The sequence below is a fragment of the Pogoniulus pusillus genome, chromosome 23, assembly GCF_015220805.1.
Source record: "Pogoniulus pusillus isolate bPogPus1 chromosome 23, bPogPus1.pri, whole genome shotgun sequence".
In the NCBI taxonomy this organism is placed as follows: Eukaryota; Metazoa; Chordata; class Aves; order Piciformes; family Lybiidae; genus Pogoniulus; species Pogoniulus pusillus.
In genome coordinates, this window is record NC_087286.1 from 2,002,633 (window position 1) to 2,029,310 (window position 26,678).

General features: G+C 54.5%; 1 protein-coding gene across 5 annotated transcripts in view; it reads left to right on the plus strand.

Annotated features, from left to right (window-relative positions):
• Nucleotides 1–26,678, plus strand: part of CACNB2 (calcium voltage-gated channel auxiliary subunit beta 2) — a 345,847-nt gene that overhangs the window by 207,880 nt on the left and 111,289 nt on the right. For 3 of the 5 annotated variants that reach the window (XM_064162343.1, XM_064162344.1, XM_064162347.1), the window contains one exon: nt 19,602–19,721. In XM_064162343.1, coding sequence (XP_064018413.1) covers nt 19,602–19,721 — 120 coding nt within the window. Of the gene's footprint in view, nt 1–17,824; nt 18,759–19,601; nt 19,722–26,678 lie in introns of those variants that run through there. The other 2 variants (XM_064162346.1, XM_064162348.1) reach the window with 1 other exon arrangement.

The window sequence follows — 26,678 nt, forward strand, 5'->3', positions numbered from 1 at the left end:
CTGCTGGACCAGTCTGCTGCTTCTGTGACAGATGTGGGAAGAGCAACTGATGTCATCTACCTGGCCTTGTGCAAGGCCACCCCTTGAGTGCTGTGTCCAGTTCTGGGCTCCTCCATTCAAGAGAGATGTTGAGGTGCTGGAAGGTGTCCAGAGAAGGGTGACAAAGCTGGTGAGAGGCCTAGAACACAAACCCTATGGGGAGAGGCTGAGGGAGCTGGGGATGTGCAGCCTGCAGCAGAGGAGGCTCAGGGCAGAGCTCATTGCTGCCTGCAGCTGCCTGCAGGGAGGCTGTAGCCAGGTGGGGTTGGGCTCTGCTGCCAGGCAGCCAGCAAAAGAACAAGGGGACAGAGTGTCAAGATGTGCCAGGGGAGGTCTAGGCTGGATGTGAGGAGGAAGTTGTTGTCAGAGAGAGTGATTGGCATTGGAATGGGCTGCCCAGGGAGGTGGTGGAGTGGCTGTGGCTGGAGGTGTTGAAGCCAAGCCTGGCTGGGGCACTTAGTGCCATGGTCTGGTTGACTGGGCAGGGCTGGGTGCTAGGTTGGGCTGGCTGAGCTTGGAGCTCTCTTCCAACCTGCTTGATTCTGTGAATATATTTCTATTCTGTGAATAAGGCATCTGGCACTGTCCTGTGTGACATCCTTGTCTCTGTGATGGAGAGGCATGGACTTCATGGATGGACCTCCTCATGGATAAGGAACTGGCCAGGTGGGCAGACTCAAATGGTTGTGGTCAACAGCTGATTGTCCAGGTGGAGACCAGTGGCAAGTGGAGCTCCTCGGGGATCTGTCCTGGCTCCAGTGCTGTTGAACATCCCTGTCAGTGACACGGACAGTGGCACTGAGGTGCCCTCAGCAAATTCACTGATGACACCAAGCTCTGTGGTGCACTGGACTCACCTGAGGGATCCACAAGGATCTTGACAGGCTCGAGAAGGGGGGCAGAGCCAGCTGCTTGAGGATCAGCAAGTCAGAGTGCAAGGTCCTGCTGCTGAGTTGGGCCAAGCACAAATCCAGGCTGGGTGCAGAGTTGGTTGAGAGTAGCCCTCAAGAAAAAGCCTTGGGAGTGCTGGTTGAGCAGAAGCTCCCCAGCAGCCAGCAGTGCCCTCCTGCAGCCCAGCAGGCAGCTGTGTGCTGGCTGCAGCCAGAGCAGTGTGGGCAGCAGGGCAAGAGAGGGGATTCTGCCCCTTGGCTCTGCTCTGCTCAGACCTCACCTCCCATCCTGCCTCCAGTGCTGCTGTCCCCAGCAGGAGGACACAGAGATGCTCCAAGGGCTGGAGCAGCTCTGCTGTTAGGACAGGCTGAGGGAGCTGGGGGGGTGCAGCCTGGAGAGGATAAGGCTCCAGGGGGGCCTTAGAGCTGCATTTCAGTACCTGAAGGGATCCTGCAGGAAGGCTGCAGAGAGACTTTTGCTGAGGGTATCTAGAGACAGGCCAAGGGGCAATGGTTTGAAGCTGAGGCAGAGCAGGCTTAGGCTGGAGCTGAGGAAGAAGTTTTTCAGTGAGTGTAGTGAGACTCTGGAACAGGTTGCCCAAGGAGGCTGTGGCTGCCTCCTCTGTGGAGGTGTTCAAGGCCAGGCTGAATGAGGCCCTGAGCAGCCAAGTCTAGCTGAGAGGTGTCCTTGCCCATGTCAGGGAGGCTGGAGTTGATAATCTCTGAGGTCCCCTCCAACCTGAGCCAGTCTGTGCCTCCACCATTCAATCAGAGGGTGTGTTGATTGGTAGAAGCAAAGCAGTGTTGGTGCAGAAACCCAAAGTGAGAGTGCTGCCTGCCCAGCTGGGCTCTCATGTCTGAGGCAGGCTGGCTGCCCTGGTACAGCAGCAGATGGAACAGCAGCAGGGCAGCTTGCAGGAGCAAGGCTGCTGAGGGTTTGAATGCACCATCAGTAGGTTTGCAGATGACACCAGACTGGCTGGGAACATTGATCTGCTTGAGGGCAGGAAGACTCTACAGAGGGACCTGGGTAGGATGGATTGGTGCACTAAGGTCAGCTCTATGAGGTTCAACAAGCCCAAGTGCTGGGTGCTGTACCTGGGTCACAGAGACCCCATGCACAGCCCAGGCTTGGGGCAGAGTGGCTGGAAAGTGCCCCTCAGAATGCCCTGGGGATGCTGGGTGACAGCAGCTGAAGGTGAGCCAGCAGTGTGCACAGGAGGCTGAGAAGGCCTCACCAGGAAGAGTGTGAGCAGCAGGGCCAGGGAAGGGGATAGAATTTCCCTGAATATTTCCAGTGATGAAGTTAAAAACCAGCACAGACTGGAGTGATCCTGCAGCTCCGTGGAGAAAGAGCTTGGAGTGCTGCTGGGCAGCAAGGTCTGCGTGGGGCAGCACTGTGCCCTTGTGGGGCCAGTGGCATCCTGGGGGGCATCAGGAAAAGTGTGGCCAGCAGGGCTAGGGAGGTTCTGCTCCTCCTCTGCTCTGCCTTGCTGAGAACACAGCTGCAGTACTGTGTCCAATTTGGGGCTCCCCAGTGCAAGAGAGGCAGGGACCTGCTGGAGAGAGCCCAGCAGAGAGCTGTGAGGATGCTAAGGGACTGGACCAGCTCTGCTGTGAAGAAAGGCTGAGAGCCCTGGGGCTGCTTAGGCTGGAGAGGAGAAGGCTGAGAGGGATCTGATCAATGTCTCTCAAGAGCTGAGGGGTAGGGGTCAGGATGAAGGTGCCAGGCTCTGGGTGGTGCTGCCCAGGGACAGGACAAGCAACAACAGGTACAAGCTGGGAGCCAGGAGGTTCCAGCTCAGCATGAGGAGCAACTTGTTTGGTGTGAGGGTGCTGGAGGCCTGGAGCAGGCTGCCCAGAGAGGCTGTGGAGTCTCCTGCTCTGGAGCCTTTCCAAGCCCACCTGGCTGTGTCGCTGTTTGCCCTGCCCTGGGTGATGCTGCTGTGGCAGAGGGCTGGGACTGGATGACCTCTGGAGGTCCCTTCCAACCCCTACTGTTTTGTCACTCTGTGATTCTATGCTTGCTAGTACCAAACCTGTTTTGAGTGTTGGGGGTACAGAGGTTCAGAGCAGTCTGCAGGCATGACCATCAGGGCAGTGTTGTGGCTGGCTCTCTCCATGGCATTCTGAGGGATCCAGCACACCCCAGCTGATGCCACTTCCCCTGCCCCTTGTTGCCTGGTCAGCAAAAGAGCAGAATGTGAGGGCTGTCTGTAATTAAAGGCCTCCCAGCAAAATGCATACATTAAAAAGAAACAATCCACCCCAACTCCCTCCCCCCACCCCAAGTTGTTCTGTTTGGCTTGGGGCTATTTGAAATAAGCCTGGACATCTGTGTCTGGCAGCCTGGTGGGAGAGATCAGTCCTGCCAGTTACACAACATGTTTTGTGCCTGGTGACAATTGCCAGGGCTGGCCCTGCACTTCCCTGCTGCATTCTGTGACGTGCATGAGATGCCATTCAATTCAAATCAGGGCTATTTTGGCATCAGCACAGAGGAAGCAAGGAGGAGCTGCTGTTGAGGTTGTAGGCTCTGAGGGTGCTGGAAAAGAAGAGAAATAAAAACACTTCTGCTGTTGCCAGTCAGAGGAGGGATCCAGGCCTGCAGGCAGCTCAGGGAACAGAGCACATCTGTGTTACTGTGCCAGCTTCAGCAGCCAGCATTTCCCCTTCTTCTGCATGAGGGCAGCAACAGCAACCTGCTGGTCCTGTGGTACCCTCTGCCAGCAGAAAGCCTTGGCACAGGAAGGAGATGCTGGAGGCACAGGAAGGGAGATCCCTTCATCGATACTCAGGACAAGGGGATCAAGGCACCCTCAGTAAGGGTGCAGATGGCACTGAGCTGGCAGGCAGTGCTGGGCTGCCAGGGCATAGGGAGGCTCTGCAGAGGTACCTGGGCAGGCTGCATCCATGGGCTGAGGTCAGTGGTGTGAGACTGAACAAGGCCAAGTGCCTGGGAGTTGGATGGAGAGCCTCAGGCTGCGCCAGGGGAGATTTAGGCTGGAGGTGAGGAGAAAGTTCTTCCCTGAGAGAGTCATTGGACACTGGAATGGGCTGCCCGGGGAGGTGGTGGAGTCGCCGTCCCTGGAGCTGTTCAAGGCAGGACTGGACGTGGCACTTGGTGCCATGGTCTGGCCTTGAGCTCTGTGCTAAAGGGTTGGACTTGATGATCTGTGAGGTCTCTTCCAACCTTGGTGATACTGTGATACTGTGATACTGTGATAGAGTCAGCTGAAGATGAGCCAGAGTCTGCCCAGGTGGCCAAAAGGCCACCAGCTGCCTGGCCTGGCTCAGCGGTGGTGTGGCCAGCAGGAGCAGGGCAGGGATTGTGCCCTGTACAAGCACTGGTGAGGCCACACATTGAGTACTGGGTGCAGTTTTGGGGCCCTCACTCCAATAAGGACATTGAGGGGCTGGAGCAGGTCCAGAGAAGGGCAACAGAGCTGGGGAAGGGTCTGGAGCACAGGGCTGGGGAGGAGCAGCTGAGGGAGCTGGGAGGGGTTAGTCTGGAGGACAGGAGGCTGAGGAGAGACCTCATTGCTCTCTGCAGCTCCCTGAAAGGAGGTTGGAGCCAAGTGGGGCTAGTAAGAAAGAACAAGAGGAAATGACCTCAAGTTGCCCCAGGGAAGGTTTAGGTTGGAGATTAGAAGAAACTTCTTCCCTGAAGAGATTCTGAAGCACTGGCAGAGGCTGCCTAGGGAGGTGGCTGAGTGCCTATCCCTGGAGGTGTTTCCAGGAGGCAGAGCTGTGGTGCTGAGGGCCATGCTTTAGCCCCAGCCTTTGCAGAGTTAGATCATAGTTGGACTGGATGAGCTTCAAGGTCATAGAATCAATGGGTCAGGGTTGGAAGGGATCATCCAGTTCCAACCATGGGCAGGGACACCTCACACTAGATCAGGCTGGCCACAGCCTCATCCAGCCTGGCTTTAAACACCTCCAGGGATGAGGCTTCCACCACCTCCCTGGGCAACCTGTGCCAGTGTCTCTGCACCCTCCAACCAAACCGGTGCCCCAGTTCTGTGTTAACTTGCTCTCTTTAGGCATCTCTTACAACTAATAATTGCCCTGCTAATTAGCAGAGCAGCCTTTGTAGAGCTCCTGTCCCCCCAGGGGGAATCCAGTGGTGAAGGCTGCAGTGAGGAGTTTGAGGGCAGTCCCTCCAGCAGAGCCCAATTCCCTCCTGAGCTGGAGGTCATACAACTTCTAACCGAGCACAATCAGATGTGGCTAAGGAGAGAATGAGTTTCGTTTCCAGACGCTGGAGCAGAGAGGCAAAGGCAGGCTTTAGCCAGCAGAGCGACTGCAGGAGTTCAGTTGCCAGGGCTTGGTTTGTATCTCTTTGGTGAGAGTTAGCAGCACATCTTCTGAGACCTTCTGGCTTGCAGAACTGGAGTTTCCATTCCATTTCAGCACTGCACAGCCTGGAGACTCTCTTGTGACCCTCTCTTCAAGAAAGATGTTGAGGTGCTGGAACATGTCCAGAGAAGGGCAACAAAGCTGGTGAGGGGCCTGGAGCACAAACCCTATGAGGAGAGGCTGAGGGAGCTGGTCCTGTTTAGCCTGGAGAAGAGGAGGCTCAGAGGTGATCTTATTACTGCCTACAACTACCTGAAGGGACATTGTAGCCAGGTGGGGGGTGGCCTCTTCTCCCAGGCAACCAGCAATAGAACAAGGGGACACAGTCTCAAGTTGTGCCAGGTATAGGCTGGATATTAGGAAGAAGTTCTTCACAGAGAGAGTGATTGGCATTGGAATGGGCTGCCCAGGGAGGTGGTGGAGGCATCGTCCCTGGAGGTGTTCAAGCAAAGCCTGGCTGAGGCACTTAGTGCCATGGTCTGGTTGATTGGTTAGGGCTGGGGGATAGGTTGGACTGGATGATGTTGGAGGTCTCTTCCAGCCTGGTTGATTCTATGATTCTATGAAGCAGTCTGGTTGATTCTATGATTCTTGGGTGCCTTGGAAGGGACCTTTTCCTGCCTGAGGGCTTCTGCAGAGAGGATTGGTCCTGGCAGCTAGTAAAAGTGGTGCTTTACAGCAGTGCTCCGTCTGAACGTGCTGGAACCAGCTGGCTGCTGGGGGGCACATCCAGCTTGGCCCGAGGGGGATGTGGGCTCTGCTTTGGGGGGAGTCCTCTTCAGCTCCTGAGTGCTGCAGGAACAGGTGCTCTGGGAGGCGTCCCAGCAGCGGTTGGAATTCACCTGCGTGCCTGTGCCCAGCAGAAGGACCATGTGGATAAAGCAGAGAGGGGTCAGTGAAGGGCCCCCAGGAGGGTAGAGACTGGATCACTTGGCCTGCAGGTGGAGGCAGAAGGGACTGCAGGTAGGATGGCTTCAAGGGCAGCTGCAAGGAGGTTATCAAAAGCACAGAGCCAGGCTCCTCAGAGGTGTGTGGTGGGAGGGAAAGAAAGTATAGGCTGGATGTTAGGAGGAAGTTGTTGTCAGAGAGAGTGATTGGCATTGGAATGGGCTGCCCAGGGAGGTGCTGGAGTCACTGTCCCTGGAGGTCTTCAAGCAAAGACTGGATGGGGCACTTAGTGCCATGGTCTGGTTGACTGGATAGGGCTGGGTGCTAGGTTGGACTGGATGAGCTTGGAGCTCTCTTCCAACCTGCTGGATTCTATGATACTATGATTCTTTGCACTCTTAGAGACTATATACTCTGGAGGTGGTTTCCTACAACTTTTTACCAACTTGTATACTGTAAACAACCACAGAATGGCTCAGGGTGGAAGAGACCTCAGAGATCATCTGCTCCAGAGTGCCTGTTTGCTGAGCTAACTCCTGAGGGTATGGGGGGAAAGGGAATCATTTCAACAGATAAGTACTGTGTTTACAGCAGAGAAATCACACAGAAGCACAGGATTACTGTGGCTGGATCACCAAGTCCAGCCTGTGACCTAACACCACCACATGGACCAGACCATGGTACCAGCTGGCACATCCAGTCTTCCCTGAAATACCTCCAGGAATGGAGACTCCCTGGGCAGCCCATTCCAGTGTCTCATTCCTCTTTCCATCAGGAAGTGCTTCCTAACACCCAACCTAACCCTCCCCTGGCACAGCTTCAGGCCCTGCCCTCTCTTGGCACGAGTTGCCTGGCAGCAGAGCCTGATCCCTACCTGACTATGACTTCCTTTTAGGTAGTTGCAGAGTCCTTCCCGAGTCTCCTCTCCTCCAGGCTGAACCCCTCCAGCTCCCTCAGCCTCTCCCCATCAGCCTTCCCCTCCAGCCCCCTCCCCAGTCTCGTTGCTCTCCTCTGGCCCCGCTCCAGCCCCTCAATGTCTCTCTTGCAGTGAGGGCTCAGAGCTGCACACAGAGCTGGAGGTGAGGCCTGCCCAGTGCCAGTGCAGGGCAGAATGACAGCCCTGCTGCTGCTGATCCAGGCCAGGATGCCACTGGCTTTCTGTGCCAGCTGGGCACACTGCTGCCTCATGCCCAGCCGTGAACATGAGCCAGCATGAAGGGTCCCCAGCAAAAACGTTTATGATAGGAGGGGTTACATGTGGCACTGCAAACCAGGGCAGACCTCCCTCTGTGTACTTCACCCCAGCATTTTTAGCAAGTGAAAAACAAAGCAAACCAAGCCCAGAATCTTCCTCTTGTTAGCTGGAGCAAATGAAAAGCATCACCTTTGAAAAGCAGCCCTGTAGGCAGAGAGTTCCAATCCAGCCAAAGGGAAGTATTTCTCCCCCCCCTCCCCCTTCCCAAAATTCTCCCTTGCTAAGAGAATTTCTTGCTGAATTTTCAAGGAAGTTATTTTTAAGTCTGCAGGAAATCTTAATGACTTGAACCAAAATCCCAGATAAAAATACCCTGGAGATCTGGAGCAGAGAATCTAAATTGGCACTTGTAAGGGAGCTGAGAGAAGGTGCAGCACTGGGGGCTGTGCTCTCCCCCAGAGGCTTTCCTCTTCTGCTTCTCTTCCTCTTTCCTCCTTCTCATCCCAGAAGTAGTTTTCATTTTTCCTCTCCTTAACTGAGGCCTCGGAATCTGGGGACTGACCCAAGCTTTGTCTTCCTCTCTCTGCTCTTTGGTGCTGTTACCACAGCAGCATGCAGGCTGGCACAGCCCCTCAGGATCACCAAGTCCAACCCAGAACCCTGCTCTAGAAGGTTCACCTTAAACCATAGCCCCAAGCACCACAGCCAAACCACCCTGAAACACAGCCAGGCTGGGTGACTCCAGCACCTCCCTGGGCAGCTCATTCCACTCCCTGACCACTCTCTGCATGAAAAACTTTTTCCTACTGTCCAGTCTAACCCTCCCCAGCCTCACCTTGAGGCCATTCCCCCTTCTTCTATCTCCAACCACCTGTGAGCAGAGCCCAGCAGCAGCCTCTCCACAACCTCCTTTCAGGTAGCTGCAGCCAGCCATGAGGTCTGCCCTCAGCCTCCTCTGTTTCACACTAACCCTCCCCAGCTCCTGCAGTCTCTCCTCACCAGATTTACTCTCCAGGCCCTTGCCAGCTTCCTTGCCCTCCTCTGCTCTGCCTCCAGCACCTCCACATCTCTCTTGTGTTGAGGTGCCCAAAGCTGAACTGAGCAGTGGAGCTGTGGCCTCAGCAGAGCAGAGTGCAAGGGCACAATCCCCTCCCTGCTGCTGCTGCACACAGCATTTCTGATGCCAGCCAGGATGCCTTTGGCTTTCTTGGCCACCTGGGCACTGCTGGCTCCTGTTCAGCTGCTTGTCCATTGCAACCCCCAGGTCCCTTTCTGCAGGCAGTTTCCAGCCACACTGCCCCAAGCCTGTAGCACTGCTTGGAGCTGTTGTGGCCCAAGTGCAGGAGCTGCCATTTGGCCCTGCTGAAACTCATCCCATTAATGCTGGCACAAGGATCCAGCCTGCCCAAGTCCCTCTGCAGAGCCTCTCTACCCTCATTCAGACCACACAGCCTCCTAACTTGGTGTCATTGCAAACCTCCTGCTGACACTCTCTGTGCCTGAGTCAAGGCCAAGAATCAATGTGCTGCAGAGCACAGTGGGCAGGTTGCAGCAGTGGGGCAGCAAAGCTTGCAGAGAGAAAGCACTCCTGTGAGAAGGGACTGCAGGGAAGCAGACCCCTGCAGGAAGCCAGCATGCACCTGGCACAAAGGTGTCACCTTTATCACACCTGCTCTTGATTGATTAACACAGGCAAAAAAAAATCATCTTCCTGGAAACCTTCAAGTTTCTCCCCTCTTCTGTCCCAGGAGACACCACCATGGGGCAGCTCATTGTTACTAGCAGTCTTGCTTCACCTTTGCCTAGGGGTTCAGACTCCCAAATCAAGCTGCCAGAGCTTTAACCAAGCAAACTGGTTTCATGTCATAGAATGACAGCATCAGCCAGGCTGGAAGAAACCTCCAATTTCATCCAGCCCAACCTAGCACCCAGCCCTGCCCAACCAACCAGACCTAAGTGCCCCAGCCAGGCTTGGCTTCAACACCTCCAGGCACAGAGACTCCACCACCTCCCTGGGCAGCCCATTCCAATGCCAATCACTCTCTCTGACAACGACTTCCTCCTCACAGCCAGCCTAGACCTGCCCTGGTGCAGCTTGAGACTGTGTCCCCTTGTTCTGTTGCTGCTTGCCTGGCAGCAGAGCCCAGCCCTACCTGGCTACAGCCTCCCTGCAGGCAGCTGCAGACAGCAATGAGCTCTGCCCTGAGCCTCCTCTGCTGCAGGCTGCACACCCCCAGCTCCCTCAGCCTCTCCTCACAGGGCTGTGCTTCAGGCCCCTCCCCAGCCTTGCTGCCCTTCTCTCAACACCTTCCAACACCTCAACATCTCACCTGAATTATCAGAATCATAGAATCAGCCAGCTTGGAAGAGACCTCCAAGCTCATCCAGTCCAACCTAGCACCCAGCTCTGTCCAATCAACCAGACCATGGCAGTAAGTGAGCTCAGAATGTCCAGAGGGGCACTGCCACCCTGAGGCAGGGGTGAGGTGATCCAGGTTGTGCTGGCATCTCCTTGCTGTGCTTTTCTTTCCTTGACACCTGCCTCCGAGCGGTTCCACTGGCAACAGCCTCTCTCTGTCACTGCTGTGCCTTTCCCTTCCAGCTCCAAGTCAGAAGTAGTTTAATGCCACCCTCAAGATCCAATTAATTGGATGGAAAAATCAAATCCTTTTCTTTTTGCCCTGTAGTTTGGGGGCTTGGTTTGTGTTTTTTTATTGGTGGTGGTGGTGGTAGTTTGAAGCTCTGAAGGATGTGATGAGCTTGCTGATGAAGTGGGTTTTCATAGGCTAGGAGACCTCAGTGCCTGCTCACTGCCCTCTTCCTCAAAAGCCTTTCTCTTGTTCTGTGAGTATCCCTGTCAGAATAGGCAGAGCCACCAGATTAGCCTCCTGCAGAGGCTTTCACAGGACTAATCTCTGCCGTAATACATATAGAAAACTCACTTAAACAACAGCCCACCATGGTTATGCAAGGGCTGAGTCATAGTGCTGCTCTCCAGCACTGCAAACTGCTTTATTTCCTAGTGCTCTGCTACCTCCAGCCCTCTCTTAGGCCTTTTTTTTCCCTCCCCTGCTCATGTGCTCTGCTCCTTTAGACTGCAAGTTCTTTTAGCCAGGCTTTGCTGTTTGGTGTGGGAGTGGAGGTAGTTGGCAGAGACCTGGAGACCATCGAGTCCAACCACAACCTAACAGCTCATAGGTTCATAGAACGGTTTGGGTTGGAAGGGACCCTAAAAATGAGCCAGTTCCACCTCCTCTGCCTTGGGCAGGGACACCTCCCACTAGCCCAGGCTGCTCAGTGCCTCATCCAACCTGGGCTTGAATGCTTCCAAGGAGGGCACATCCATAAACTCCCTGGGCAACCTGTGCCAGTGTCTCACCACCCTCACTCTAAAGAATTTCTTCCTCATCTCCTGTCTAAATCTGCCCTCCTGAAGCTTCAAGCCATTGCCCCTTTTCCTGTCACTCCCAGTCCTTGAGAAAAGTCCCTTCCTGGATTTTTTGCAGGCCCTCTTCTAGAAGGCTGCTCTGAGGTCTCTCCAGAGCCTGCTCCAGACTGAACACTCCCAATTCTCCCAGCCTGCCCCCACAGGAGAGGTTCTGCAGCCTCTGATCATTTCTGTGGCCTCCTCTGGACCCTCTCCAGCAGCCTCAGGTCCTTGTGCTGGTTCCCCAGAGCTGGAGGCAGTGCTGCAGGTGAGGGCTGAGCAGGGCAGAGCAGAGGGGCAGAGTCCCCTCCCTGTGCTGCTGCTCTCCCTGCTCTGGCTGCAGCCAGCACACAGCTGGCTCTGGGCTGCAGCCACCACTTCTGGCTCCTGGGCACCTTGGCACCAACTGACACCCCCAAGCTTCTCCTGCAGGCTGCTCTCAGCCACTCCTCACCCAGTCAGGATCTCTGCTTGGGATCTTGCACCTGACCTTGTTGAACTTCCTGAGGTTGCCTTGGGCCCAGCTCCAGCCTGTCCAAGTCCCTCTGGATAGATTCCTTCTCTCCAGTGTGTCAACCACACCTCTCTTGAAGATCCCTTCATAGAATCATAGAATCAAGCAGGTTGGAAGAGAGCTCCAAGCTCAGCCAGCCCAACCTAGCACCCAGCCCTGGCCAACCAACCAGACCATGGCACTAAGTGCCCCAGCCAGGCTTGGCTTCAACACCTCCAGGGACAGTGACTCCACCACCTCCCTGGGCAGCCCATTCCAATGCCAATCACTCTCTCTGACAACAACTTCCTCCTAACATCCAGCCTAGACCTGCCCTGGCACAGCTCGAGGCTGTGTCCCCTTCTTCTGTCCCTGGCTGCCTGGCAGCAGAGCCCAACCCAAGGTGTGGAGGTTTTTGTCGTGAGGAGGTGTTTTGGGGTTTGCTGTTTGTTTTTTTTTCCCCAATAAGGAGCCTGCTACAACTCTTTACCTGGCTCCTGAACACCAGACCCCAGGCTCCTGCTAACCTTAGGGTATTATAAGGACTCTGCATTCATCCAGCTGCCCGTGGGATTGGCACCTTGGCAACCTGTTAATGTGGAGCTGGGTGCTGCCATCAGGCTTGCTATCCTCGTGTTAAGGGTGAAGAGAAGACTGCTTTCCTCTATAATCTCCTCTTTAATCACACTGCCACCCTCAAGCTCCCAGCTGGTCTGCAGTGGCACTCATCCTCTCCTGCCAACCTCCCCCGTGGCTGCAGCTCCCCTAGCAGTGCCAGGCTGGCACGAAGCAGCAGTAACACAGTTCTGATCAGCGCTGGCTTGGGGTTTTGCTCACACACCTAGCAGAGGGTTTGGGTGGCTGCTGGAGGAGCTGGCAGCCCTCCTTGTGTGGCACGTTTGGGTGGGCTGCGTCTGACAGCATTTAGGTGCACTCTCTACAGCTGCCTGCAGGGAGGTTGGAGCCAGGAGGGGGCCAGACTCTTCCCTCTGGTGCCAAGGGCCAGGAGCAGAGGAGATGGTTCCAAGCTGCCCAGGCAGGGCAGGCTCAGGCTGCACCTTAGGGAGTCTTTCTGCCCTGGAAGGCTTCTCAAGCATTGGCAGTGTCTGCCCAGGGCAGTGCTGCAGTGCTGCACCCTGGAGGTGTTGCAGCAGCCTGTGGAGCTGTGCTTGGGGCCATGGCTTAGTGCTGAGGCTGCAGTGCTGGGGGGAGGCTTGGGCTGGGTGAGCCTGGGGGGGCTCTGCCAACTGGATGTGTTCTGTGGTTCTGAATATATTCATACCTCATATAAACCTCCTTCTCAGTACCTTGTGGAGTGAATTCATGGCAGGGGTGTGCTGCCCCTTCTGCTTCATTGCCCTGCTCTTAGGCCTTGATTCTTTTTCTACGTTTGAGAAGTGAGGAAGCTCTCAGCTGCTGTTTCCCACAGAAACTCTACATGCCCACGTCCATCCCAGTGGGAAAGTAAATGTGATCTGGGGCTTGACTGCTGTGGTTTGTCAATAGCACTCCTGGAATTTGGACCACCATCCCTGGTTTGCTGCTCCTCCCCAGCCTTGTTCTTGGGACTGTGGCCAGCACAAGACCTGGCAGCACTGTCAGTGATCTCTGGGGGCTGGCAGGTGAAACCCCAGTGCCAGCAGCTCCAGCCTGACCCAAAAGGCAAATTTCCCCTTAGGGGAGATAGGAAGTAGGTTTCTGTGCTTCATGACTCTCTTTCTGTAGGGTGACAACCAGTTAAGCAGTGTGTCCTTTCTGAGGGGGCTCCAGCAGTGTGCCCAGGTGGGCAGCAGAGCCAATGGCATCCTGGCCTGTAACAGTGTGGCCAGCAGGACCAGGGCAGTCCTTCTGCCCCTGTGCTCAGCACTGCTCAGGCCACCCCTTGAGTGCTGTGTCCAGTTCTGGGCTCCTCAATTCAAGAGAGCTGTTGAGGTGCTGGAAGGTGTCCAGAGAAGGGCAGCAAGGCTGGGGAGGGGCCTGGAGCACAGCCCTGTGAGGAGAGGCTGAGGGAGCTGGGGGGGTGCAGCCTGCAGCAGAGGAGGCTCAGGGCAGAGCTCATTGCTGTCTGCAGCTGCCTGCAGGGAGGCTGTAGCCAGGTGGGGTTGGGCTCTGCTGCCAGGCAAGCAGGGACAGACCAAGGGGACACAGCCTCAAGCTGTGCCAGGGGAGGTGTAGGCTGGCTGTTAGGAGGAAGTTCTTCACAACAAAAGTGATTGGGAATGGGCTGCCCAGGGAGGTGGTGGAGTCCCCATCCCTGGAGGTGTTTAAAAGGAGACTGCATGAGGCACTGAGTGCCATGGGTTAGTGAACTAGAAGGTGTTAGTTGATTGTTTGGACTGGATGATCTCAGAGGTCTTTCCCAACCTGCTTATTTCTGTGATTCAGTGCTGTGCCAGGGGACGTTTAGGTTGGATGGTAGGAAGCACTTCCTCATGGAAAGGGTGATTGGGCACTGGAATAGACTGCCAGGGAGGTGGTGGAGTCCCCATCCCTGGAGGTGTGTAAGGAAAGCATGAATGTGGCACCTGGTGCCATGGTCTGGCTGCTGTGGTGGTGTTAGGTGTTAGTTTATGGGCTGGACTTGCTGATCTCGGAGGTCTTTTCCTGCCTGCTGATGCAGTGATTCTGTGATTCCAGGAGTGCTGGGGAGCCCAGAGGGACTGCCTCTCTCTGGAGGTGCTTCAGCCCATACTCAGCTTTTCTAAGGGCATGAAGACATCCGTGGGTTCGGCCACAGGCTGCCTTTGGGGCAGCTGTAATAGGACTTTACCCTTAGGCTGAACTTCCAGGACAAGCCAAGGCTGTGGGTGTTGCTTACCTGGAATTCAGTAAAGCCTTTGACACTGTCCCCTCCAGCAACCTCCTGAAGAACCTGGCTGCTCATGCCTTGGGTGGGTAAAAAGCTCACTGGATAGGCTCAAAGAGTGGTGGAGAATGCAGTTCAGTGCAGCTGGTGGGCAGCCACAAGTGGTGTTTCCCAAGGCTCAGTCCTGGGACCACTTCTCTGAACGTCCTTATCAACGCTCTGCAGAGTGACCCTCCCTAAGTTTGCAGGTGACAACGGGCAGGGTGAGAGCAGCCATCTGCTTGAGGATAGAAAGGCTCTACAGAAGGGTGTGCAGGCAGGATGGATGGGCCACAGCCTGTGGTGTAAAAGGCCAAGTGCCAAGCTGGACCACAGCTTCTCCAGGCTTGGAGAAGAGTGGCTGGAAAGCTGCCCGCTGGAAAAGGACCTGTGGGTATTGGTCAGTAGCTGGCTGAGTATGAGCCAGCAGTGTGCTCAGGTGGCCAAGGTGGCCAGCAGCATCCTGGCTTGTATCAGCAGTGGTGTGGCCAGCAGGACCAGGGAAGTGACCATCTCTGTGTACTCGGTACTGGTGAGGCTACATCTCCTGTTTGGGTTCAGGCTCTTTACTACGAGAAGGGCACTGAGGGGCTGCAGCAGGTCCAAAGAGCAGCAAAGCTGGTGAAGGGTCTGGAGAACAGGGCTGGGGAGGAGCAGCTGAGGGAGCTGGGGGTGTACAGCCTGGAGAAGAGGAGGCTGAGGACAAACCTCATTGCTTTCTACAGCTCCCTGAAGGGAGGTTGGAGAGAGGTGGGGTTGGGCTCTGCTGCCAAGTAAGAAGTGACAGGACGAGAGAGAATGGCCTCAAGCTGTGCAGGCTGAGGTCTAGACAGGACTCTAGGAACAAGGATTGCTAAGCTCTGTAACAGGCTGCCCAAGCAAGTGATGGAGTCACCATCCCTGGAGTTAATGAACAGATGTGTAGATGTGCTGCTGAGGACATGGTTTCATGATGCCTTGGCAGTGCCAGGTTAATGCTTGGACTCGATGATCTGGGAGGTCTTTTCCCACCAAAGCCATTCTATGATCCTATCCTCTTGTTGCTGTGTGTTGTTTGCCACTGTCTCCTCTGGGCACACAAGAGGTGGCAAAGGGAGATTCTGAGGAGCAGTGGGCTGGGAAGGGCCCTGGGTTCATTACAGGGCTGGTGGATACTGTCCTCACAGACAAGATTTGTCCAGGATTCCAGAGAAACTTGAGGATGGCTTTGTTTCATTTTTGCTCATTTTGCTGTAGCTAAGTTGACCTTTTAGTGTTGGGAGATGGTTGTAAGGTGACAGATGCCTTTGGACTTGAGTAAAGCAAAGTCTCTCTTAGAAAGTAATGTTCTGTGTGTCAGTTCAACCAGGGCTTCTTAAACTCCACGTTGTGACTATCATGGGCTTCTCCAGGAAAAGAAAAGATCAAAGCCTTGGAGAGTTAGAATTTAAACTCTCAGCCCAGTGACAACTCTTAAGGAGTTCACTTCTCATGAAGAAAAGTGTGGCCAGCAGGGCTAGGGAGGTTCTGCTCCTCCTCTGCTCTGCCTTGCTGAGAACACAGCTGCAGTACTGTGCCCAGTTTGGGGCTCCCCAGTTCAGGAGAGACAGGGACCTGCTGGAGAGAATCCAGCAGAGAGCTGTGAGGATGCTAAGGGAGTGGAACAGCTCTGCTGTGAAGAAAGGCTGAGAGCCCTGGGGCTGCTTAGGCTGGAGAGGAGAAGGCTGAGAGGGATCTGATCAATGTCTCTCAAGAGCTGAGGGCTGGGGGTCAGGATGAAGGTGCCAGGCTCTGGGTGGTGCTGCCCAGGGACAGGACAAGCAACAACAGGTACAAGCTGGGACCCAGGAGGCTCCAGCTCAGCATGAGGAGCAACTTGTTTGGTGTGAGGGTGCTGGAGCCTGGAGCAGGCTGCGGAGTCTGCTGCTCTGCAGGCTTTTCAACCCCACCTGGCTGTGCTCCTGTGTGCCCTGCCCTGGGTGATGCTGCTGTGGCAGAGGGGTTGGATTGGATGACCTCTGGAGGTCCCTTCCAACCGCTACCATTCTGTGATTCTACTTGATCAAGGTCTCATCCAACCTGTCCTGGAATATCTCCAGGGAGGAGGCATCCATGACTAGGAAACCATCCCAGAGTCTCACCACCCTCACACTGAAGAGCTTCTTCCTCAGCTCCAGTCTAACCCTGCTCTCTCTCAGCTCTAAACCATTCCCCCTTGGCCTGTCTATAGACAGCAAAAGTTCCCCTACAGCCTTCTTGTAGGATCCCTTCAGGTACTGGAGGGCAGTTATGAGGTCCCCCTGGAGCCATCTCCTCTCTGGACTGCACCCCCCCAGCTCCCTCAGCCTGTGCTCCCAGCAGAGCCACTCCAGCCCTTGGCTCAACTCTGCAGACTGCTCTGGCCTTGCTCCAGCAGCTCTGTGTCCTTCTGCTGGGGACAGCAGCCCTGGAGGCACAGGCTGAGGTGGGTCTCACAACTCCATCGCTTGGCTTTTGCCTTCTTAGGCTCAGCTGTTTGTGCGTTCAGGGACTTGCTGCTTTCCCTCTCCCTTCTACCAACAGCGGCAACACCTGAGGAGTGAGCCCAGCCAGCTGGGCAGGCAGGGTGAGGGAGCTGAGAGACCCAGGAGAGGAGCTGGGCAGGCAGGGTGAGGGAGCTGAGAGAGACCCAGGAGAGGAGCTGGGCAGGCAGGGTGAGGGAGCTGAGAGACCCAGGAGAGGAGCTGGGCAGGCAGGGTGAGGGAGCTGAGAGAGAGCCGGGAGAGGAGCCGGGCAGGCAGGGTGAGGGAGCTGAGAGAGAGCCAGGAGAGGAGCTGGGCAGGCAGGGTGAGGGAGCTCAGAGAGCCAGGAGAGGAGCTGGGCAGGCAGGGTGAGGGAGCTGAGAGACCCAGGAGAGGAGCTGGGCAGGCAGGGTGAGGGAGCTGAGAGACCCAGGAGAGGAGCTGGGCAGGCAGGGTGAGGGAGCTGAGAGAGACCCAGGAGAGGAGCTGGGCAGGCAGGGTGAGGGAGCTGAGAGAGACCCAGGAGAGGAGCTGGGCAGGCAGGGTGAGGGAGCTGAGAGAGACCCAGGAGAGGAGCCGGGCAGGCAGGGTGAGGGAGCTGAGAGACCCAAGAGAGGAGCTGGGCAGGCAGGGTGAGGGAGCTGAGAGAGAGCCGGGAGAGGAGCCGGGCAGGCAGGGTGAGGGAGCTGAGAGAGACCCAGGAGAGGAGCCGGGCAGGCAGGGTGAGGGAGCTGAGAGAGCCAGGAGAGGAGCCGGGCAGGCAGGGTGAGGGAGCTGAGAGAGAGCCGGGAGAGGAGCCGGGCAGGCAGGGTGAGGGAGCTGAGAGAGAGCCGGGAGAGGAGCTGGGCAGGCAGGGTGAGGGGGCCGTAAGAGAGCCGGGAGAGGAGCCGGGCAGGCAGGGTGAGGGAGCTGAGAGAGAGCCGGGAGAGGAGCCGGGCAGGCAGGGTGAGGGAGCTGAGAGAGAGCCAGGAGAGGAGCCGGGCAGGCAGGGTGAGGGAGCTGAGAGAGACCCGGGAGAGGAGCTGGGCAGGCAGGGTGAGGGAGCTGAGAGAGCCGGGAGAGGAGCCGGGCAGGCAGGGTGAGGGAGCCGTAAGAGACCCGGGAGAGGAGCCGTGCAGCGGAGCCCGGCAGCTGGGCGGGCAGGGTGAGGGTGCCGTAAGAGAGCCGGGAGAGGAGCCGGGCAGCGGAGCCCGGCAGCTGGGCGGGCAGGGTGAGGGTGCCGTAAGAGAGCCGGGAGAGGAGCCGGGCAGCGGAGCCCGGCAGCTGGGCGGGCAGTCCGGCTGGCAGCAGACAGCTGCCGGGGAAGGCGCTGCCGCAGCAGCTTTCCGCTTCCCAGGGACCTTGCCTCCCCCAGCTGTTTACCCTTGAGCTGCAAAGCGCCCATTTGGCACAGGCCGGCGTGATGCGAGCATCTGCGTAAGAGGCTGCAGCTAGCGGAGCATGCCCAGTGCGGCGCCCGGCGCCCACCCCCAGCCAGCTAGCAGGAGATGGAGTGAACTTTGCACCCGCAAATGTCACCGAATGCATTTCGCACAGGATTTTGAAAGGTTCTCTTATAAGCACTATTTTTAACAGCCGATTCCACCCCCCACACCACACACACACACACACACACACACGCACGCACACCCCTACCCCGGACCAGGAAGGAGTAAGCCTTAGGTGTTTTTGTGTGATGGAGCTCAGCTTACGGATCGACTGAAGCACCTCTCACAACCTTTACCTGAAGCCTGCTGTGTTTTTGCCTTTCCATCATTCCGGTTGGAGGTGGTGTGGGGGTGTTGGTTGTTGGAGTGGTGTTTTTTTTTTCGCTTTGTTTTTGGTATTATTATTATTATTATTATTATTATTATTTTTAACTGGCATGAGAAAAAATCGGAGTTTAATTGCGGTCGAGCGGTCGGAAGCAGCGAGGCTGCGAGCTTGAAAGGCAGAGAGGGAAGAGAAGGAAGGCTCTGGGAGCAGAGCATGGATAGGAAAGGAGCGGTGCCTCTGCGGTGCTCAGTGTGCACATGTCTGCTGGGATCAGTGCCGGGCGCTGCAGCTGCGGACAATCACTGAGCTGTCTGGCTAATGAAGGCCACCTGGATCAGGCTTCTCAAAAGAGCCAAAGGAGGACGTCTGAAGAATTCTGATATCTGTGTAAGCTCTACCTTTTCCTTGTCGGCCTCTGTTCTGTGTCTTGCAAGGAGGGAGAGGAAAAGCCGGAGAGGAGAGGAGAGTTGTTTGTGCTCTGACTGAATCGGCAGAACTCGGGTTGTGCATGCGGGGAGCTGCAGAGGGAAAGCAGGGCTGGCGTTATTTATGGAGCCCTTGTGGCCGCTTCCATCGGGGCGAGATGGGGACATGCCTTGAGTCCAGACGGGGTTTATTAGTTGGAAGTTGATGTGTGGTCATTTGCATGTTTTGCTGAAGGGCAGAGATGGATGCGAGCCATTTGCGGTGCCGGTGGGGAAAGTGTGTCAGGTAGAGAGGCTGCCTTAAAATAAAGATGGAAAGCAGAGGTGAAATCTGTTAGCAGCGATGCTGTGCAGCAAGGGTCATTGGTACTGGATCTGTGTTTTGTGCATCAGAGTTCTGCTTCCTTGCTCATCCTGTCACTGCCCAGAGTTAGGATTTTTAGGGAGCCATCCTTGAGGCTGCCGTGCATCCTTCAGCCCTGCACTGCACCACTGCTGTAACTCTACAGAGCCACTGGCTCTGCTTGCTGGAAGGCACACGAAGGAGAGCACGGGCACGGTGCAGGAGATAGAGCCCTGCACTTTTGGGAAGTCACCAGAAGAAAAGATTTGCCTAGGGGGAATTTTTCTGAGTGACTTTCCCATTTGGGCAGTTATTCTTTTTGTTTGTTTGTTCCTTTGTTTGTTTCCCCCCAGGGCTGCAGAATTAAGAGAAGAGGCAGGAGGTGTACCCACTTCTGCCCTTGTAGTTTAGTTTGGGTTTTTCAGCCCCGCAGCAACTTGTGCCCTTGTTTTGCCCGTGCAGGGTTCGGCGGACTCCTACACCAGCCGTCCATCCGACTCAGATGTGTCTCTGGAAGAAGACAGGGAAGCAGTGCGGAGAGAGGCAGAGCGACAAGCCCAGGCACAGCTGGAAAAAGCAAAGGTAAGGAGGTGCTTCACGGCCTCACAACGCCTCCCAAGGACCTGGCATCTCACCCCTCGCCGGTGCTAATGTGCTAGCGTGGAGCGTAAGACCTCTTAACGCTCTGACAACAGTAGGAAACGTGTTTCCAGGAAAGAGAATGGCTCAGTTCTCCATAAAAGGTGCTTGATTGGCTTGCTCATTTCAGAGGTACCCTCTTGAAACGTCTGCCTTTTCCTCCTGTTGAAGACAGCCATTTATTTGCAGCCACAGGGTCCGTGCTTTGAGCTCCTAGGGAAGGTGCTCGTGGGAGTGTGCTTGGGTATGGCTGTGGCACTCTAAACTTACAGGTCTAGAAATCAGCCCTCGGACATCTCCTTCAGCGTCTGGGAGTGAAGGATCAGGCCCTGCAAGTCATATGGAAGTAGAGAGGATCTGTCACAAAGGGTTGAGTGGTTGGGTTTTTTTTTGCCTGGAGACTTCCCTGGCTTTCTTTACAGTTTGTCTGTTAAGTGACCCTGTGAGTAAGATGCTGGAGGACTTGTTACAATTTCTCATCTCTCTCCATCCTGGCAGACAGCGACAGTTGAGGAAGGAAACTCTGCATGAAGGTGGAGTTCATCGTGGAGTCTCTTTTCCACGAGATGCATCTAGGACCGTGAGGGGTTTGGCAGTGGCAAGGTGTGGGCTTGTTTAGCTTCCAGCCCTGCTGTATCTCCAAGCACAGCTGCACCTGTGCAAACACTGCTGCCCTTGTTTGGTATCGGTGCTGTATCTCAGCATCCCAGTTGTTCCTTTCTGCGTGCTGTCTGCCAGGTCTTGGGCTGGCATTGCTTTTCAAGCTTTTGGGGGGGTTGCCTCCTTTTTCGTGTTTAAGCACACTGTTAATACCCCTCCTCACATCTGCTTCATCCACATTTCCCTTTCATTTTCTCTCTGACTCCTCTCCTCCATTTTGCCTTGGGTTTTATTCCCCTCTCTCTCTTCTTTATCCCTCTCTGCTGCTGGATTTGCATCTGCCCATCTATGCCACCTGTTTTGCAAGGCTTCTGCAGAAATTCAGGAGGCCAGGTCATTGAGCTGTGCACTTTTGTTCTGTGGCTGGGGACAGCTTCATAAATAATACAGAGCAGCAGTGCAGGAACAGCCAGACTCACTGGGCCAGCAGACCTGAAGAGGGAAGCCACAGATGTGTTCTGCAAAGTGGAATCAGTAACTGATGTTTTGTAAGAGCTCCTCAAGCAGCTTGGTAATGAGCTGCTGGGACCTGCCAACTGTAGGAGATGCTGAACATCTCTTGAAGTTGGGTTGTGCTGTCTTGGGATTAGTGTAGCAGAGAATCGGCAGAAGGAGCCTGCTGCTTCCCTTCTACCTTGTGCCTTGGAGATGCTGCTGATCGTAGGCAGCAGCGCCAGCGTTAGCAGGGCTGCTTTGGGCTACTTTGAGATTTGTTTGCTGATAGGATAGAGATGATAAAGGCTGCCCTGAGATTCAGGTGAAGTGCTGAATGTTATCAGCAGATGCAGAACCTCCAGAAGAAGAGGTGAAGCAGGAATATCTTGCAGCCCGCTCATGGTAGCAGTGCAGCCCTTGCTGCTGAGCTGCTGCATCTCCCAGCGCTGAGTAAATCTATGCCAGTGTTGCTATGGGAATTTGGCTCACTGCTGCTGGCCCCGATGCATGGGCAGTCCTTATGTAATATTCATGACCTCTAGCACAGCTGCCGTTGTAGTTTGGAGAGAAGCTGCTCGCAGACCCTGACTTTCTCTATACATCGAAGCAAAGCAATGTTCTCACTCCAGCTGGCATAAGATGCAGTCTCTAGGTCTGACGCTGTCTGAGGCTGTAAGACGAGGTGTGAACAGTCAAGTAGCAAAGGCACTGCCAAAACCAGCCTGCTTCAACAATGGGTAATTGCCATCGTAGAGAAAACACAACAGGAATGGTTTCAGTCGTTTGTGCTTTAAAGCTGGAACTCCTTTAGCAGCTTTTGTTTCTTGAGTCAAATGCCAGAGCTCGTTCCAGGCTGGAATGTATGGAAATGGTTGTGTGTAGTGGCTACAGTAGTGTGATATTTAGACTGGCGTAGTGTTTACAGTAGTGATGTTTAAAGAGCCTGTTCTCTGCATTTGTTGCTTAATAAAGTGTTGGATACGTTTGCTGCCTGCATTGGAAACGAATGGTTAAACCTCTGCAGATTAAAGCTAACCCAGCAGATCTAAAGCATGACAGAGCATACTTTGCTGTCTTCCCTGGGGATTTAGTCCTTCACCTCCCCTGGAACACAGGAAAATTAATGAGGTGGGAAGGGATTTGAGCTGGAAGATGAGCTGGATTTAGACTGGAGATGAGGAAGAAATTCTTTGCAGTGAGGGTGGTGAGAAACTGGAACAGGTTGCCCAGGGAGGTGGTGGATGCTCCCACCCTGGAGATCTTCAAGCTTTATTGCTCCTCATGCAGAGACAACTTTCCAGTGAGATCTACAGAATGGTTTCAGTGTTTGGGTGCTGGAGGGGCCAGCTGCTAAGCCAGGGTCTGTTTCTCACCTGGCACCGAGTCCAGCCCTGTGCTCTCTGCCCTCTCTTAAGGGTTGCTGCCAGCATCCTTTGGTCTTGAAACTTCCCTCTGGTTGCCAAAGCCAGATCAGTAGTTGTGTCCTCTCAGCTCTGCTTTGTTAGCTCTGCTGGTGGCATCCTTTCAGGAGTCTGTTAGGAGTTGGAGTACTCATAGGCCTGGTTGGAAATGCCATTGAAATGTTTTTTGGGTCAGGATCGTGGACCAGTGGAATCTGAGTAGCAGCCGTGCCTGTGCTGGCTCTTGGGCATCAGAACCTTAGAGCATCTCTCCAGTGCCTGAAGGGGGCTACAAGAAGGCTGGGGAGGGACTTTTTACCAGGGCTTGTAGTGATGGGACGAGATGGAATGGATTGAAGCTTGGGGAGGCAGATTTAGAGTGGAGATTAGGAGGAAGTTGTTTGCAGTGAGGGTGGCGAGACACTGGCAGTGTGGATGGGAGGTCCAAGGCTAGGCTGGATGAGATCTTGAGCAGCCTGGGCTGGTGGGAGGTGTCCCTGCTCATGGCAGAGGGGATTGCAACTGGATGATTTTTAGGGTCTCTTCGAGCCCAAGCCTTAGGAGCTTCTCTTGGTGCTGTTTGGTCCCTGTGTGTCCCCAGAGCTGTGTCCTGCAGGTTCTGCTCCTCACGGCTCCTTCTGCTTCCCCCTGACCCACTGCCAGGCAGAGCTGAGTGACACAGCTGCCTCAGCTTTTTGCCTTGTAATGTTGTGAGTGGAAGTGTTGATCCTAAATAAAGCCCTCACTAATTGTATTTGTCACAGGAATTAGGGGAGGATGACATAGATGAACAATGCAGCGGTGGAGGGAAAATGATGGTGAATTAAGGGGAGAGGAATAAAAAACCTGTTGAACTGTGTCAAAAGCTTAGTGAAAAGAGTTTAATGACATCCATTTTCCTGCCTCCCAGCTAGGGAAAACACCTTAAGCTGCATGGGGGAAACACAGCAATGAAGCACACCATGGCAGATCCTTAGGAAGAGTTAAAGCTTTCAAAATCTGGGTTGTTCCTGAGTGCTTGTGGAGCACAAAGCCAGGACCATCATAGGCACCTCTGAAATCCATCCAAAGAGGGAAAATAAACCCCCCAAAGCTGGTGAGAAAAACCACCTTCTGGCCACTTAGGCATGCCTGGGGTTTATATAAGCACTCTGGAAAATGCTGAAGCAGATTTTTGCTGACTCACTTTGGCATGCAACTTACTGTAATGAAAGTGGGGCCATGGGCGCATGGCTGGAGTCATCCAGGGACAGAACAGGCGACTGATGAGGCTACCTGCAGGCCAGCAGCTAAAGCCCAAGGGAAAGCAATCATCCAAAGAGGCTGTTCAGCTCAGAGCTGAGCTGAGATGTTCTTTCTTAGAGCAGTTTAGCAATGCAAATGCATAAAGGCTGGGGGGGGGGGAATGGGGGTTGGTTGATTTCTTGTTTGGTTCATTTCTTGTTTTAAACAGAAATCAAAGACCCAACCTCCCCCCCCCACCATGTTTTAAGGTTTTGAGGATTTCTGGGGTGTCTTCACAGTCCATAGCATGTGGCTATGGCTGTCCTGTGGCTGAGTGGGGCATGGTAGTGGTGCCCAAATCTAAGGGCATGTGCTGATACTTGCAAGCAAATGGCCAGCCGACCTCACAGACAAAGCCAAACCAACCCCACAGACCCACCCCAGAAACAACCCAAACCAACCCCACAGACCCACCCCACAAACAACCAAACCAACCCCACAAACCCACCCCACAAACAAACCAAACCCACCCCACGGACCCACCCCGCAAACAACCCAAACCAAACCCACAAACCCACCCCACAAACAACCCAAACCAACCCCACAAACACACCCCACAAACAGCCCAAACCAAACCCACAGACCCACCCCACAAACAACCAAACCAACTCCACAGACCCACCCCACAAACAACCCAAACCAGCCCCACAAACCCACCCCACAAACAACCCAAACCAGCCCCACAAACCCACCCCACAAACAACCCAAACCAACTCCACAAACAACCCAAACCAAACCCACAAACCCACCCTACAAACAACCAAACCAACTCCACAAACAACCCAAAACAGCCAAACCAACCCAACAAACCCACCCCACAAACAACCCAAACCAAAACAGCCAAACCAACCCAACAAACCCACCCCACAAACAACCCAAACCCGCCCCACAAACCCACCCCACAAACAACACAAACCAACCCAACAAACCCACCCCACAAACAACCAAACCAACCCCACAAACCCACCCCACAAACAACCCAAACCAAACCTGCAGACACACCCCACAAACAACCAAACCAACTCCACAAACAACCCAAACCAACCCAACAAACCCACCCCACAAACAGCCAAACCAACCCAACAAACCCACCCCACAAACAACCAAACCAACCCAACAAACCCACCCCACAAACATCCAAACCAAACCCACAAACCCACCCTACAAACAACCAAACCAACTCCACAAACACACCCCACAAACAACCCAAACCAAACCCACAGACCCACCCCACAAACAACCCAAACCAAACCCACAGACCCAACCACAAACCAAACGCACAAACCCACCCCACAAACAACCAAACCAACTCCACAAACAACCCAAACCAACCCCACAAACCCACCCCACAAAACAACCCAAACCAACCCCACAAACCCACTCCACAAACCCACCCCACAAACAACCAAACCAACTCCACAAACAACCCAAACCAACCCAATAAACCAACCCAACAAACCCACCCCACAAACAACCAAACCAACTCCACAAACAACCCAAACCACCCCAATAAACCAACCCAACAAACCCACCCCACAAACCCACCCTACAAACAACCAAACCAACTCCACAAACAACCCAAAACAGCCAAACCAACCCAACAAACCCACCCCACAAACAACCAAACCAACTCCACAAACAACTCAAACCAACCCAACAAACCCACCCCACAAACAACCAAACCAACCCAATAAACCCACAACCAACCAAACCAACTCCCCAAACAACCCAAACCAACCCAATAAACCCACAACCAACCAAACCAGCTCCACAAACAACCCAAACCAACCCAATAAACCCACAACCAACCAAACCAACTCCACAAACAACCCAAACCAACCCAATAAACCAACCCAACAAACCCACCCCACAAACAGCCAAACCGACCCAACAAACCCACAACCAACCAAACCAACTCCACAAACAAAAACCTCAAGCAGAACAAACTCAACACTAAAATGCACAAACAACACCCCCAGTCCAAACCCCAATGACATTAATTGGGTTTACTTTCAGTATTTTTTTAAAGGTGTCTACAGGGAAAAAAAAAGCCAAACCCAAAGCACCATAACATGTTTTAGTTTTGAGGGGTGAGGATTAAATCATCATAAGGAAGGGAGTTTAGTTTTTGTGCCCATTCTTTGCAAGTATTAATAGGCTCATAGAATGGCTTGGGCTGGCAGGGACCTCCGAGATCACCGACTCCAACCTCCCTGCCATGGCCAGGGACACCTCTCAACTACATTTGGCTGCTCAAGGTCTCATCCAATCTGTCCTCAAACACCCCCAGGGAGGGGGCAGCCACAGCCTGTCTGGGCAAATCATTCCAAAGTCTCACCACCCTCCTACTGAAGAACTTCTTCCTCAGCTCCAGTCTGAGCCTGCTTCAAACCATTCCCCTTTGTCCTGTCTCTAGACACCACCATGAGGAGTCCCTCTGCAGCCTTCCTGTAGGATCCCTTCAGGCACTGGAAGGCAGCTTTAAGGTTCCCCTAGACTCTTCCCTTCTGCAGTATTTGAGTAGTTATCCCTTCAGGTATTGCACAAAGAGGGAGGAGATCTCAGGCTCACAGGATGTCAGGGGTTGGAAGAGACCCAAGGAGATCATCCAGTCCAACCTCCCTGCCAGAGCAGGACAATCCTATCTAACACAGATCACACAGGAACACATCCAGACAGGCCTGGAAAGGCTCCACAGAAGGAGACTCCACAACCTCTCTGGGCAGCCTGTGCCAGGGCTCTGGGACCGTTAGAGTCAAGAAGTTCCCCCTTGTGTTGAGATGGAGCCTCCTGTGCTGCAGCTTCCATCCACTGCTGCTTGTCCTATCCCAGGGAGCAGTGAGCAGAGTCTGTTCCCCCCTCCTGACCCCCAGCCCTCAGATAGTTGTAAAAATTGATTAAATTCCCTCTCAGTCTTCTCCTCTCCAGACTAAGCAGCCCCAGGTCCCTCAGTCTCTCCTCATCAGGCAGTGTTCCAGTCCCCTACTCATCCTTGTAGCCCTCCCTTGGCCTCTCTCCAGCAGATCCCTGTCCCTCTTCAACTGGGGAGCCCAAAACTGAACACTGTATTCAAGATGAGGTCTCAGCAGGGCAGAGTAGAGGGGGAGGAGAACCTCCCTTG